Below are 14916 nucleotides of genomic sequence, written 5' to 3'. Positions count from 1 at the left end.
ACATTTGGAGCATGAGCTTTCCTGGGTGAATACCCACTTCGTCAGATGCAACATGGGCATTCACCCACGAAAGCTCATGCTCCAAAACGTCTGTTAGTCTATAAGGTGCCACAGGACTCTTTGCTGCTTTTGTTTAATGATTGCACAATGATTCTGAAGAGCCAAGGTAGTACAGAAGTGCTAAATATTATGACTGGGCAACCATCTAAAGAACTGTGTCATAGAATCATAGAAGATTAGGGATGGAAGAGACCTCAGGAGGTATCTAGTCCAACCCTCTGCTCAAAGCAGGACCAACAGCAACTAAATCATTGTCACTTCTAGCTGTTACCTTTTTCTTACAGAAAGCTTAAAACAAACAAATGCAAACAGTAGGGGCTGGTGCACACAGAACTTATGCTTTAAAAACCTCATGTCAGAACTGCTGATCACACATTCTAGAATAGACAATACTTAGTCCTGCCATGGGTGCAGGGGACTGGACTAGATGACCTTGAGGTCCCTTCCAGTCCTACGATTCTATTCTGTGATTCGAATTGTGGCAGAGCTTGATAACAGAATGGCCTGATGTGGTGAATCACTGGTGATTAACTACACAAACTGGATATCACCCCCCAACTTATATTTGGGTTCAATGACAAAACAGTAAGTCATTGTCCTCAGCCAGTGCAACACTGGGAGGCAACTTTCAGAGCAAGACAGCCTAAAATACAATGCCACCCAATGTAATTTCCCCACTCCTACTTCCTCTGCTTCTGTGGATTTTACACCTGAGTGGTTTTCTTTTACATAATAAGAGCTGGCTGCCTCCCAGACTGCAGTCAGAGTGAGATAGGCTATGTGGCGTAGAGGCCATAGCTTGGGGGAAACGCCTGCAGGGCTCGGCTTTGCATGTGGAGAGATGAAGGTAGAAGCACAAGGTGGGAATAGGTGAGCAGGATGGGGACTGTTGCAGTGTTCACCCTCATACAGACGAACACCCCACTACTTAGGAGGAAGGCAGCCTATGAGAAGGCCAGCGTAGCATCCCTCCTGCTACCTCTTACTCAGAACTATCTGTTTGAAGAATTGAGTGTCATGAGAATAGAATAAACGTGGTCATTTTATCTAATTAAATAATATGTAAATGTGTACGGAGAGAAACGTTTGATGACTTCATCATTTTGTTTGCAGTACGTCATTCGTACTTTGGCCTTTCCCTCCCGTTAGCCTTAGGCCCCTCGGCACCTTCATCCGGCCCTGCCTCTAGGGCAGGAACTTCCAAACCCACCGCAGCGGCCGTCCCCTCGGCGGCAGCCTCAGCAACAGATCAAGACCTGAACGGTCCCGGGAGAGCACGTACCCCTTCTGGGCAGTGTGAGGGCACTTTGGGGGCAAGGAGTGATTTTTTCCCCTACTGCTGCCTGTGTCCTGTGGATAAGCAGAGCGTTTCAGGGTCCAGTGCAAGTGGACGTCATGGCTCAGTTCCCTTACTAGGCTGTCAGGAACCCTGCTCGGGGTCGGGAGAGCCGGGAAGGCCCATAGAGCTGTATTCGATTGCCATTTTTCTATCAAAGTCTCAGGCGGAGAGAGGGGAGAAATAGGCTGGTTTTATGCTTGTCTCGGGTAACAGGTTGCTGTCACTTTAATTTGCATACCCCTCTCCTGGTAATTAATCATCAGTCCCCAACCGTAGGCATGGACTCCGTGAGTGCTCTGGGGCTGGAGCACCCAGGGGAAAAAAATGGTGGGTGCAGCCCCCCATCAGCTCCTCTCCCTCCCCCCCAGCGCCTGACAGCGGGCCCACAGATCAGCACCTTCCCCTCCCTCCCAGTGCTGTTTAGCAGTGTGCAGGAGGTGCTGGGGGGGAGGAGTGAGGGCAGGAGGCATTCGGGAGGGGGCGGAATGGGGAAAGAAGAGGCAGGGCAGGGGTGGGAAAAGCAGAATGGGGCCTTGGGGGAAGGGGTGGAGTGCAGGCAGGGCCTGGGGCAGAGTGAGAGTCAAGCACCACCCATCCCTGGAAAGGACAAAATCAGTGCCAGCTACAGACCCCAACTGGAGATGATGTGCCGTAGCTGTAGTGGAGCACATGGTTAGATTCCAGCAGAAGACCAGAAGCTGCCTCAGCCACTCTGGGGAGCGACCTGGGCGGGGAGATGTGAGCAGCCTGTTTGCTCTAGTCCTGGAGAGGGACCTCAGGGAGATGGGCTGTGGCAGGGTGGAAGGGAGATGAGGTTTGTGGTCTCCACCGCAGACGCCGGACAAACCCACAAGGCTGGGCTCTGTCTTTCTCCTTCTTTCCCTCATAGACTCTAGGACAGGAAGGGACCTCGAGAGGTCATTGAGTCCAGTCCCCTGCCCTCACGGCAGGACCAAACACTATCTAGACCATCCCTAATAGACATTTATCTAACCTACTCTTAAATATCTCCAGAGATGGAGATTCCACAACTTCCCTAGGCAATCTATTCCAGTGTTTAACTACTCCTCTGTGAGGTCTGTTGTGATGGCTCCAAATGGCTCCCAGATGTTCTCTGCAAATCCTCCCTGTACTCCTGTCCTCGCTTTAGAGAGCGGGCCTGGCTCTATGTACCAGCTCCAGCTAATGAAGTGACAGAGGTACATCAGGGATGGATTTGACCCCTGCTTGATCCTACGTGTGTCTGGGCTCTCTCGCCCCTGGCCTCAAGCTGACCCCTTTGCTGCACCCACTAGTGGAAAGGAGGAGCCATACCCAGAGACTTCTGGACTGAGAGATCCTTTGGTTTCCAACCAGCCCCAGTTCTCCTTGGAAAGTGTGAAATTCTAGCCTCATCTCGCATTACTTACCCTGCCGGCTGCTGTTCCCTGGGCTTGGCTTATCCAGGAGGGGGAGCCTGGTGACTCTTGTTTCAGATTTATGTCGCAGTAGTGTACAGACCCCATTCAGGATCGGGGCCCCCACTGCGCGGGTCATTGTACAACTCCTGCACACACACTAAGTCCTATCCCTGCCCCCCAGCCAGCACTGCTGCTTTAAACCAGACCCGCGGCTCAGGGTAATGCATTATCCCAAGGACAAGGAATGCGGGCAAAGTCTGTGTATGACAAACAGGCTTTTTTGCATTTTGGATGAGGGATGATCTCTGGGGCAAGAGTGTGAAGTGCTCTGCTTGCACCTGGCTTTAGCCAGCCCTGCCCATTATGGGGAAGAGGGTTCTTCTATATCTCAGACACTGATCCTGGGGCTACAGGTATGGAGAGGAGCTAAGCAAACCCGGAGAGTGGAGGATGGTGGGCAAGTCACAGCTGGGGACCCTTTTGACCAGCGGGGAGCAGACCTGCTCTGATAGCTGCCTGGTTAATGGGCCGCTCCTAACCGCATCTCCCCCTTTGCTCCTGCCCTCAGCGACAGCAGCTGTTGGAATGACTATGGCTTGAGCACCCTGCAGTCCAGTGGCACCGTGTCCCGCAGCTCCAGCATGCACAGCGGCAGCACGGAGGGGTTGGACGCCTCCGCCCAGCTCTTACCCATCATCAAAGCCGGGTGGCTGGACAAGAACCCTCCCCAAGGGTGAGTAACGCTCCGAAGGGCGCAGACTGGGAGGCTGACGCTGAAGCAGGGGATTGGTGATGTCGAGCAGAACTGGGTCCCCCCCGAATTTGGTCTGTCAATGCCTAGAGAGGAAGGTTCCCCCATCCCCCGAGCCGTCTCCCCTCATTTCTGGCATCGGTCACCGACATGGGCTGAATGAGAGAAATCTTCCTGTTCAGCTATTGATTTCATCACTGCACCCCTACCTGACCTCCCTTTAGTCCTATCGATTGTGTTAGGCTTGGGGAGCTGTCAGGCCAAGAGCAGCCCGCAGGGTCACACACAACCTGCGGCCGCCCTTGTCTGTCTCTCTGAAGGGCAACAGCACCCGGAGACTACGGGTCTCAGCATGCCACACCCCACCTTGATGTCCAAGCCCTTCCTCGAGACGCAGGGGTCTGCAGTCTGAGCAACTTAAAGAGGAAGGCAGCTGCAGCCTATGCCCAGAGACAAATTTAAGTGCAGCCCTGAGACTCCTGGCAAGTTGCCACTTGAGCCCTGGCTTGTTTCGACCAAGCCTATGCCCTGGGCTACAGTTGTTCTGCTTTATCCATTTCCTCCTCGCGCCATTGAGGGCTTTGATTTAACCTCTACTGTGGAGATGCTGATGTTTCCCTGTTGAACGCCAGGCGTTGGAGACTGCTGAGCTTTCACCAATGGCTGGCGGATTGCACTTCCTCCCTGTTACCCAACAGCGATGCCTGAGTTGGCTTATTAATGGGAAGCTGCTCCTGGAAGTCAGCTGGTCACCCCGGGCAGGGGAGCAGGCTCTGGGCTAGTCTTAAAGGGCCCATGCTCCTAAATTAGGGCATGTCTGTGCTAGAGAGCTTCTAGCGGAGAAGCTGTACCGAGGCAGCTGTGCGACTGGAAGATTGTGTAACCGCTCTGTGCTGACGGGAGCGAGCTCTCCCATCAACATAATAAAACCAGCTCAACGAGCGGTGTTTGCTTTGTCGGTGGGAGAAGCTCTCCTGCCAGCGTAGCGTTGGGCACACTAGTACTTATGCCATCGAAACTTATGTCGCTCAGGGATGTCAGTTTTTTTCACCCCCCTGAGCGACGTAAGTTTTGCCGACATAAGTGGCGGTGTAGACATGGCCTTAGAAGATTTTCCATGGGAGAGGGAGGGGATTTTGTTGTTTGCAGTGTTGCAGCTGTGTCGGTCCCGGGATTTTAGCAGGACAAGGTGGGTGAGGTGATGTCTTTTATTGGACCTACTTGTCTTGGTGAAAGGGACAAGCTTTCGAACTACACAGAGCTCTTCTTCAGGTCTGGGAACTGAAGGGAACTTGGGATGTCACAGCTATGTACAAGGTGAGACAGGTTGCTTAACATAAGGAGTTAACACATATGCTAAGGTAGTGGTTCTCAGCTAGGGTTCGCATACCACTGGGGGTACACAGAGGTCTTCCAAGGGGTACATCAGCTCATCTAGATATTTGCCTAGTGTTACAACAAGCTATAGAAAAAGCCCTAGTGAAGTCACTACAATGACTTGTTTATACTACTCTGTAGACTGTACACTGAAATGTAAGTACAGTATTTATGTTCTAGTTGATTTATTCTATAATTATATGGCAAAAATGAGGGAAAAAAAGCAATTGTGCAGTACTAGTGTGCTGTGACGCTGTATTTTGATGTCTGATTTCGTAAGCAAGTGGTTTTTAAATGAGGTGAAACTTGCGGGTACGCAGGACAAATCAGACTCCTGAAAGGGGTGCAGTCCTCTGGGAAGGTTGAGAGCCCCTGTTCTAAGGGCCTATTCAAGGTGAAGTGGCTTGTTAACATAGGACTGCAATCACGGGACATTGGCAGACTTTCTGTTGTGTTTGCTCGGCTGAGGGCTTATCTACACTTGAAATGCTTCACCTACATAGCCACAGCTGCGCTGCTGACCAGGTGTAGGTAATCCACCTCCCCGAGAGGCAGTAGCTAGGTGACAGAAGAATTTTTCCATCACCTAGGGCTTTCTATACAGGGATTTAGGTCAGCTACACCGCTCAGGGGTGGAGATTTTTCACAGCCTTGAGCAACGTAGTTAAGCCAATATAATGTTTTAGTGTAGACCAGGCCCTAGTAACTTGCCTCGGGTGTGTGTTTTGGGACTCTGGATTTTTCCTGAGGAGGAGAAAGGGGTGTGTGTTTGTGTGTGTGTGTGAGAGAGAGTGAGTTCCCATATTAATGATTAATCTAGCCATAGCTACTGTGAGATCAGACCCCATGAGGTAAATATTTTACTGCCTTGACAAAGCAGTGGGAAGCCAGGAGCTGCAGGGTTAATTCAGAGCATACTCTGTCTAGCCAGTCTCCTGCTTCTGGAATGGGGGCAGTTGTTTCATAGGAAGGTGCAAGAAAGCCCATAACAGACAACGCCCAGAGGGGACGGTGGGTCCTGTCTCCCTGATTCTCATGGAGCATGTGCACTGGCCCCAGCCCTGGAGCCGGTGAGAGGAGCCCTGGGGTTGCTCTAACTTGTGCCAGCTCTCCAAGGGACTGACTACAGCTGAGAATAGACTGCCAAGTCTTTTGTCCCATTCCTAACCCCAGCATGCTGCCCCACCTTGGGGCAAGACTGGGTGTGTTGTGTAGCCCTAGCCGGTCCCTACTGGCTCTGTGTCCATTGAGAATGTCCCTGTGTTGGGGAGAGTCTCAGCCGGCCCCATGTGGCCGCTCTCCTGTGCCATTGCACCACCTGAGAGACCCAAAGGAGCAAAGGAGTGTAGAGAATCTCACCCAGGCAGTGTGATTTCAGCCTGGACCCTGAAGCGAACGAGGAGCTGGTGGAGCAGTCGGAGGATGGCGGGTGCGGGTGCTGTACGTTTCAGGGCTCGGGCCGTGGCAGCCTGCACACGCTGAAGTCTGGAGAGATTGGGGGACAGTGGTGGTTCAGGGATGATGTCATGGGAGGGATTTCAATGGAGTCAGAGCAGGGCTGTATGCAGGCTCTGCTGTGTACCGGACGCATGGAGAGATCGCTGTATGTTTGGCTTTCAAGGGTTGGTTGATTTGTTAGTCACTCCCCTCTTCCAATAAAGCTTCTTGTTCAAAGGTCTCCTGCTGGTGGTGGAACTGTTGTGTCAGCCTGTTCCCTCCCTGTCTTTCCTGAGCCCACAGAACCTAGGCCCCTGTCTTATGGCTAGTGTCTTTTAAGGGTGGCATATGCACCCTAATACACGTATCAATCTTCCTTTAAATTATTCCTGATAAACTAGTTATGATTGCACAGTGCTGTGAGCCAGACCTGAGCTGACAGAGAGCCGGCTAGTGAAACTGACCAGAAAGAGACAGTGAAACTCACCAGCTGAGAATCCCTGCCCATATGGCCTGAGATACAGAGAGTGAATGAACGGCCTCGCAAAGCAGCCCGTTGTGACGGTATATGGTGAGGTTAACGACGGGGAGAGCAGGCTTTTACAATGTACGTGTGTGGGATTATGGGGTCTGGCCTCGCCAACTGAGAGTGACGGCACCACGTTGAGGGAGAACTTGCTGGCTGCTCCGTGCCCAGGCCGGTTCGGGAATGGGAGAGGGGAGTTCTCGTTGTCCATGTGACACTGAGGATGCACAGATAACTCTTGGCAGGGCTGGGCCAGTGGAAAGCACTGTCTGAGCAAAGGCAGTAAGAGGGAAATCGGGGAATGGGGAGGGATGGTGGAAACATCCCCTAGAGCAGAGATACAGTAATTCCTCACTTAACGTCATCCCGGTTAATGCTGTTTCCTTGTTACGTTGCTGATCATTTAGGGAACATGCTTGTTTAAAGCTGCGCAATGCTCCCTTATAATGTCGTTTGGCAGCCGCCTGCTTTGTCCACTGCTTGCAGGAAGAGCAGCCCATTGGAGGTAGCTGGGGGGGGCTTGGAACCAGGGTGGGCCGGCAGCCCCCCATCAGCTCCCCGCTCCCCTAAGTTCCCTGTGCATCAGCCACCCAGCAGGCTGGCAATTACCGGGCAATTCAGCTGTCCCTCCCCCACTGCCATGTGCTGCTCCTGCCCTCTGCCTTGGAGCTGCTCCTTGGAGCCTCTTGCTTGCTGTGCAGGGGGTTGGGGGCAAGGGGGGCTAAGGTCAGAATGTCCCCCTCCCCCCGCTCCTGCACCTCGCTTACCCCATCTCTATAGAGAGGGGAGGACACGACAGGACTCAGGACGGAGGGAGCTTGCTGGCAGCAGCTGCTGTCTCAATTTGCTGATCTACTTAAAAAGACAATGTACGTAGAGTGGGGTCAGTGTACTTAAAGGGGCAATGCGCGTCTCTCTCTCACACACGGTGTGTGTCTCTGTCTCTCTCTCTGCCAAGCTGTGTCTCCTCCTTCCATTCATGCTGCCTTGTAGAGTGCGAGGCTACATTAACAGCAGCGTGTTAACCCCCGAGGGCTCAGCCGAGTGCTAGTTGATCATTTAGCGGTAAGGCATTCCCTGGGAAACATCCCACCCTCTGACTCCACCACCTCAACCAAGCTTCACAATCATCATTGCTGTGTATAGTATTAAATTGTTTGTTTAAAACTTATACTGTCTGTCTGTCTGTCTATCTATCTATCTATCTATCTATCTATCTATCTATCTATCTAAAATAGTCTTTTGTCTGGTGAAAAAGTGTCCCTGGAACCTAACCTCTCACCCATTTACATTAATTCTTATGGGGAAATTGGATTCACTTAACATCGTTTTGCTTAAAGCAGCATTTTTCAGGAACAGAACGACAATATTATGTGAGGAGTTACTGTACTCAGAGCTCAGTGGTTCAGGAGCCAAATTAGCGATCAGCATTGCCCAAAACAGTCATGTGAATTCATTGTTTCATTTACTCTAGTACTGTATAGTCGGATTTAAACAGTATGATGGGAAATATGTAGTGTGTATATCTCTATATATTATTCTCCCAGCAAGCTGATTGGCCAAGTAGTATTTTATCAAGCACAGTGGGCTAATGACATAGTAAAAGCATCCTGATTGGTTAATAACGTTGATTGGTTAATAATTCAATCACGCCGTGTTCTACTATCATGTGCTGCAAAGAGACGCAGGAGCAAGGGTCCCGGAGCCTTTGTAGAAGTGGGGCGGAGTGCGGGGGTGGGGGCAGGACCAAGGTGATGGAGGAATTAAAATAATTCTTAACTATCCCGCAGAGTAGAGCTGTCACCTAAATAGCCAGAATACACAGTGTAGCCACATTATAGCATAGAAGGTGTAATTATAGTACAGACAGATTAAAAAAAAAAAGACAACTTTAGTTCTCAACATTGCTGGGGGGAGGAGATTTCCAGCCCATTCCCATCCCGAACTCTCAGGATTTGCAGCAGCACCCTTTTCACACACACACCCCTCCCCGCTTGGCCTGGGTCCTGGCCCCAGGGACTGCTTTGTCCCTTAGGCTTTGTGCCCAAGGCAGCAGCCACATGTAGCGCTGCTCCTCCTGCAGGGGGCGCCCTCTCCTGCTGAGCCTCTTCTGGCCAGCTGCAGAAACCCCTGCAGTCAGGTTCGCACAAGGCTTTCTTAGGGCTGAACCCCTTCCTGCCTGCCCTGCAGCCGGAGGGACAGGAGGCAGCTGGACTGTGTTAGTGGCCAGCAGCGGCCTGGAGGCTTTAGCCACCTGGAGGGGATTGGAGCGTCTTCCAATCATGGGGGGAAAAGGAGTGAGCTTTGATGGCCTAGCACCACCCTCCCAGTGCTGAAAGGCTGCCGCTGGCCATGTTCTGGGGAGCATGTGACCCCACGTGCCCCACCCACGTGTCGCCTCTCTGATCTTTCCCACAGCACATATGGAAAAAATGGAGGGGGGGCGCACGGGTCCCTGGCCTCCCCTGGTTCCCCGGTGCATGGAAGACACATTGAAGAGCTGCTTGCAGCCCCCAAGCCTCAATCTGAGTGTTGCTGCCCTATAGAGACAATCCAGGCTGCGTGTCTGCTCGTCCCAGGGGGGCACCTCCCAACCCCTGCACTGATCCACTGCTGCTCAGGCCTCCTGCATACCCCTTCTCGGATGTGTCCTCCTGCTTGTGAGATACCGGCCTGCATTTAAACAGCTAGACGGGGGCAAGTGAGAAGGGGTCTATGCCATCAAGCAGGAAAAGCATGTCTGTGCGTGTCTGTACGATGTGTCTCTGTTGGACTGTATCCATCTAGCCCACCCTTCCTGTGCTGTCCAGCTGGGTGCGGTGCAAGTCCTGTGGGGCAGATTAGCTCCGAAGCAGAAATACCCCAGTGCTCGTTTCTCAAGCGTACATGCTCTTATCTCCTTGATCTTGACTCGCTAAGGGAGCAGTCAGGAGCCCCTGCATTCCCCGCCGGCACTGCTAGCTCGCCAAGGCTAACTAGCCGCTCTCATCCTGTTACAGCTCATACATCTACCAGAGGCGCTGGGTGAAGCTAGATGCCGACTACCTCCGCTATTTTGACAGCGAAAAGGTGAGTGGGGAGGCAGGTTGGGCCAGTGGGTAGGGAGGGTGCTAGCCTGGCCCTTGAGAGCTCTGAGTTCAATGTCCTGCTCTGTCACAGACTTTCTGTGTGACCGTGAGCCAGTCACTTAGCCTTTCTGGGCCTCAGTTCCCTGTCTGTACAATGGGAATACCAGCCCCTCTGCCATGTGGAGGAGAAATGCATGAAAGGTTGTGCAGTGCTCAGATACTGCAGTTGTGAGGCTGTGTAGGTACCTAATCTAGATGGCTTGTCTTTGAAATCTGCCACCCAGGGTGGCATTGACGTGTAGTTTGGAGCTTCCCCCAGGGATGGGGACGTGCTCTTCTGTTTCGGGTTCCCCTCTGCTTTCCAGAAACCAGAACAGAGCGACAATAACTTGCATGACACAGTTGGGCTGTGCACTAGAGCTCCCAAGCTAAGCAGCACTAGGCCTGGTTAGGAGGGGGGAAGGGAGCCCCCCTTGCCCCCCCACAGATCCAGGGTGATGTGAAGAGTAGTGCTTGTCTCCGAGTCAGCCCAGGATTGGCACAGCCTTTCAGATGAGGGATTTTCATCTGCTTGTAGTCATGGAAGGTTCCACTTACTGCCAGAGTTGGTGTGGAATGCAGCCACCTCTGGGGTGGAAGGCAGTAGAAGTTTTTAACAGCGCACAGGAATGCTGGGCATTGCTTTAGTACAGGGAGTGGGTAAGGATACCATGTCCAAGAGGGACTGAGATTAATAGAATGGGGCTGACCCCTCTGCTGGAGTGACAGTGCTGTGGGGTCTCTCCTGACTATGGGTAGAGCTGATGGTGGCATGTCCTGACAGTGATGGGGCTCTCAGCTTCAGGTAGTGCTAGCACATGGGTGGTTCCTTGGGTCTGTTACCTGCCTGCTGCGTCACTGGGGGTGTGGTTGTGACCTGTGTGACTCTCTGCTGCAGGACACATACTCCAAGCGCTTCATTCCGGTGACCTCAATAGTCCGCGTGGCCAGCATCGGGGACCAGAAATTCGAGGTGATCACTAACAGCAGGACCTTCGCCTTCCGGGCTGAGAGTGATGGTGAGTGGCACGGGTTTCTCCAGGGCTGGCACGTGCAGGGTGGGGAGAAGGAAGCAGAGAATAGGGAAGCAGCTGTTCCTGTTTCTCCTGCCTGCTTTGGGGAGCTGAACCCCCTACGCTGGTGATGGGTCAGAGATGTGGGCGCTCTCAGTCCCTCTGTTCCCTTGTATGTTGCTCAGGCTGGTGTCCCCAGGGACAGACGATTCCCCCCAGCCCTGTGGGGAGACCATTCCACAGCCTGGTGGCAGGAGGGGGTTCCCAGGAGTCAGCTGTCATTTCTCTTTACTCACTCCTGTCCCATTGCTCCTGGTTATTGCCCATTGACCCTTCCGCCCCCCACCTCAGTAATCCCTCTCCCTCCTGATGATCATACCCCGAGGATGGCACCGTGCCCTCCCCACCCCTTTGCCCTCCTGTAGCTGAGATTTGTCTCCGGCTTCTTCCAGCAAATCACTCTCGGTCCAGACCAACATCCAAAGCAGCTAAGAGCTTTGGGGGCAGTGACCGAATTTCCCTCTCTTTCCCCCGGCCTGGCCCCCCAGAAGAGCCGGGGGAGGGGGCAGCTTCCTGCTGAGCACCTGAGCAGCGAGGAGCGCTGGAGGGGCACTCCCTGCCCGGCGGGTCGAGGCCACTGCCTCTCTATGTGGCCAGCCCTTGCTGCCCTGCAGAGCAAAGTGCCAAGCTGGAAATCCACGCTCTTGTGCCCCGGCACCCCCGCATGTGTCCCCAGTGAGCGGGGGCGGGACTCTGCCCACTTTGCCCAATGTGCGCACCAGCTTTGGAGCACTGCCTCGGGCCTGATGGCAGGCCCGGCTCCCAGCTGACCCCGAGCCCTGTCTGCCCTGCAGCGGATCGTAACGAGTGGCTGAGGACCCTCCAGCAGATGGTGGACGAGCGGAAGTTCAAGGGCTTGAACAGGATATCCCTGTTCCAGCCGCCCACCGGCGCCCTGGAGTCAGTGGACAAGTGCGGGCTGCTGGAGCTGCGGGGCTTTAAGAACAAGCTGTATGTGGTGGTGGCTGGAGAGAAGGTTTTCCTGTACAAGAATGCCGAGGTCTGTATCCACGGAGGCTGTCTCCTTCCAGGGGTATTGAAATGCAACAGCTCAGCCCCCTGCCAAGGGACGGGGGGTGGGGTCACAGCCCAACTCGAATTGCTTCTCACGCCCGTCTTTCTCCTCCCCCTCCCACTTCCCCCCTCTTTCCTTTAAGCCATCCCCACTTCGCTGCTTGCCTGCTCCCGCCCTCCTCCTCTGAGTCCGCTCCCTCTGGGCCCTTTCCCTGGGGCCGCCAAGAGAGTTTGTGAGCAAGGTTATTATGAGCCGTAGGAGCAGGAGCAGCTAGTGCCGACACTGGGTCCCCATTGTGCTGGGAGCTGCGTGTTCACAGGCTTCAATGCTACACGCTCAAACTGGACAAGGCAGGCAAAGCGTGTGGGGGGGCGGACGGCTCATTTTACACATAGGCAGTGAAGGCAGCGGATAGATGAAGGGTTGTGTCCAAGGTCCCGCAGGGAGTCAGGGCAGAGCAGGAAATGAACCCAGCTCTCCGGTCCAGCCCTTTGACCCCTGTAGTCCCATCCGCCCTCCAAGGAGGTATTGGGAAGTGGGGATCAGACCAGGAGTTTAGTCCCACAGTGCAGAGAGTTGTTACCAGCTTTGCCCATTACTTTGGGGTACGCTCATTTACTTGGGTTACTCCTCAGGAGGGGAGCGGGGTGTCCGTAATTCTATCACTGTTCTGCTTGTGTCACTTGTGTTCTCATACGGAGCTCTACTTCCCCCTGCTGCAAGTCCCCTCCCCATGGAGCTACCCTGCAGGACCTAGATTCCCCAGGGCTGGGTTCTTCCAGCCCCAGAATAAGACAAACACACACATTAACAGAGCATGTCTGAGAGGACCAGGTTAATCAGCACGCCCAAGCTGACCCCTTATATGTCCCTGGATTCAGCAGGCTGGGTCGAACAGCACCTCCAAGCTGTAACCCTCATATGCCACAGGCACCGCACTGGAATACAGTATGCCTGAACAGGCTGGGTCGAGCAGCACTTCCTAGCTGCCACCCTCATATGTCCCAGGTTCAGTAACTTTCATGTTACAATTGTCTGGTAGTGACCCACTTGATGAGCAAACCCCACAGGATTTTTGGGCGCTGCAGGGATCTTTTAGCCTAGGTACAAGGAGCGTTGCTGCAGAGTGAACAAGGAAACCAAAAAACACCTACAGAGAGGACGCGGGGGGGGGGGGGGAGAGAAGCAACCAGCTTAACCATGAAAGTTATTTATTGCCAGGTAATAACCATAGGGAAGCCAAGCAAACAAAACAGTTATAATATTAAATCTAACTTAAACTTGATTATAAAAGTCATGTTTAGAAAACTGTAACTGATCTCACAAGTCAGGGTCAGAAGGCTGTACCTAGAGCGAGAGCTGGATTCTCACCACTCTGTGAAGCTAGAATCAATTGGGGGTCCCCCGTGGTGGTGGTAGCTGAGGGTCCGGAGTGCTGGAGACTGGCAGAGCCCCCAGCATGATCAGTCAGGAGAAGATGAAGTCCCAGTGGAACTGATGCAGATTTTGGATCCAGGCATCAGAACACTTTCCTGAGCCTGGGTAGGGGGTTTTGTAGAGAAACAGCAATCATTCAAGGGAGAACAGTAGATCTGTTTCTGTGTAAACAAAGGAGATACCAAAGTTTTGTTCAGGCTGAGCATGGGAGCCGATCATTCCTGGCTTTGGGTGGTGTTCCTTGGAGGGAGTTCACAATGCAATTAGGCAGCTTCTCTATTTTGGATACCAATAAAGGATTTATTACTAGAACTGGTCTGGTAACTGCTGAGCTGGGTGTGTGCAGGAATGGGCTCATTAACAGCTGGAGCAGAGATCCCCCATCATGCACTGCTTCCCTGCTTTTCTAGTCCCAGAGTTCCGTGCGGTTCTTGCCTTGGAATCTCTGTTCTCCATTCTGGATGCTAATAGAGACGCCTCCTTGTCCCATCTTTGATGCAAATGAGGCTAGGGGAGTTCCCTTAATCCTGTCCTCCTTATCCCAGGGGTTTAGGTGTGTCTCCCACTGCTTTTTCATTGCTTTTTGTAAGTCTTTCTTGTGATCGGTTTTGGCTCAAGCAGAGACTGGTGGGTGAAAAAGTCTTTTGTGAGTCTGACAGGCTGGGCAAGAACACAGAGCTGCTAGGTAACGGGCACAGGACCCCAGTGCGAGTTGTGCTGGAGGTGGGAGTGCGAAGCGGTGCCCCCCTGATGTGCCCTAGCCTTGCGTCCCTCCGCCCTGTCTCACCAGGAGTGGAGAGTTGTCTGCAACACAACTTGAAGGAACTCTGCAGACTGTGGTCTCTTTAAGCCCTGGCACAGACTCTTGTCCTACAAAGACCTCGCATGCCGCTCCTGAAAAGTGGACACGGCTTCATGGCACAGACCTCGCCATCTGGGTCTGTCCAGTGCAACGAGATCCCAGGTTTTAATCTCTGTCTTAGAATCATAGAACTGGAAGGGACCTCGAGAGGTCATCTAGTCCAGTCCCCTGCACTGAGGCAGGGTTAGTATTATCTAGACAACCCCTGACAGGTGTTTGTCTAACCTGCTCTTAAAAATCTCCAATGACAGAGATTCCACAACCTCCCTAGGCAATTTATTCCAGTGCTTAACCACCCTAACAGTTAGGAAGTTCTTCCTAATCTCCAACCTAAACCTCCCTTGCTGCAATTTAAGCTCATTGCTTCTTGTCCTATCCTCAGAGGTTAAGGAGAACAATTTTTCCTCTCTCTTCTTGTAACAACCTTTTACATTATCATGTCCCCCCCTGTCCCCAGTCTCATCTCAAGACTAAACAAACCCAGTTTTTTTCAATCGTCCCTCATTGGTCATGTTTTCTAGACCTTTAATCA

The 14916-nt window shown here is 52.8% G+C and overlaps 1 protein-coding gene across 8 annotated transcripts in view; it reads left to right on the top strand.

Moving 5' to 3' along the window:
• The window catches only part of ARAP1 (ArfGAP with RhoGAP domain, ankyrin repeat and PH domain 1), a 154019-nt gene that overhangs the window by 73027 nt on the left and 66076 nt on the right, over positions 1–14916 (top strand). For 7 of the 8 annotated variants that reach the window (XM_050942533.1, XM_050943209.1, XM_050941640.1 and 4 more), the window contains 4 exons: positions 3368–3532; positions 9890–9959; positions 10896–11016; positions 11865–12070. In XM_050942533.1, coding sequence (XP_050798490.1) covers positions 3368–3532; positions 9890–9959; positions 10896–11016; positions 11865–12070 — 562 coding nt within the window. The remainder of the gene's footprint in view (positions 1–3367; positions 3533–9889; positions 9960–10895; positions 11017–11864; positions 12071–14916) is intronic. The other variant, XM_050943979.1, reaches the window with a different exon arrangement.

The sequence above is a fragment of the Gopherus flavomarginatus genome, chromosome 1 (assembly GCF_025201925.1).
Source record: "Gopherus flavomarginatus isolate rGopFla2 chromosome 1, rGopFla2.mat.asm, whole genome shotgun sequence".
NCBI lineage: Eukaryota > Metazoa > Chordata > Testudines > Testudinidae > Gopherus > Gopherus flavomarginatus.
The sequence above is the reverse complement of the archived record's forward strand: the minus strand, read 5'-3'. Positions and strand labels throughout refer to the sequence as shown.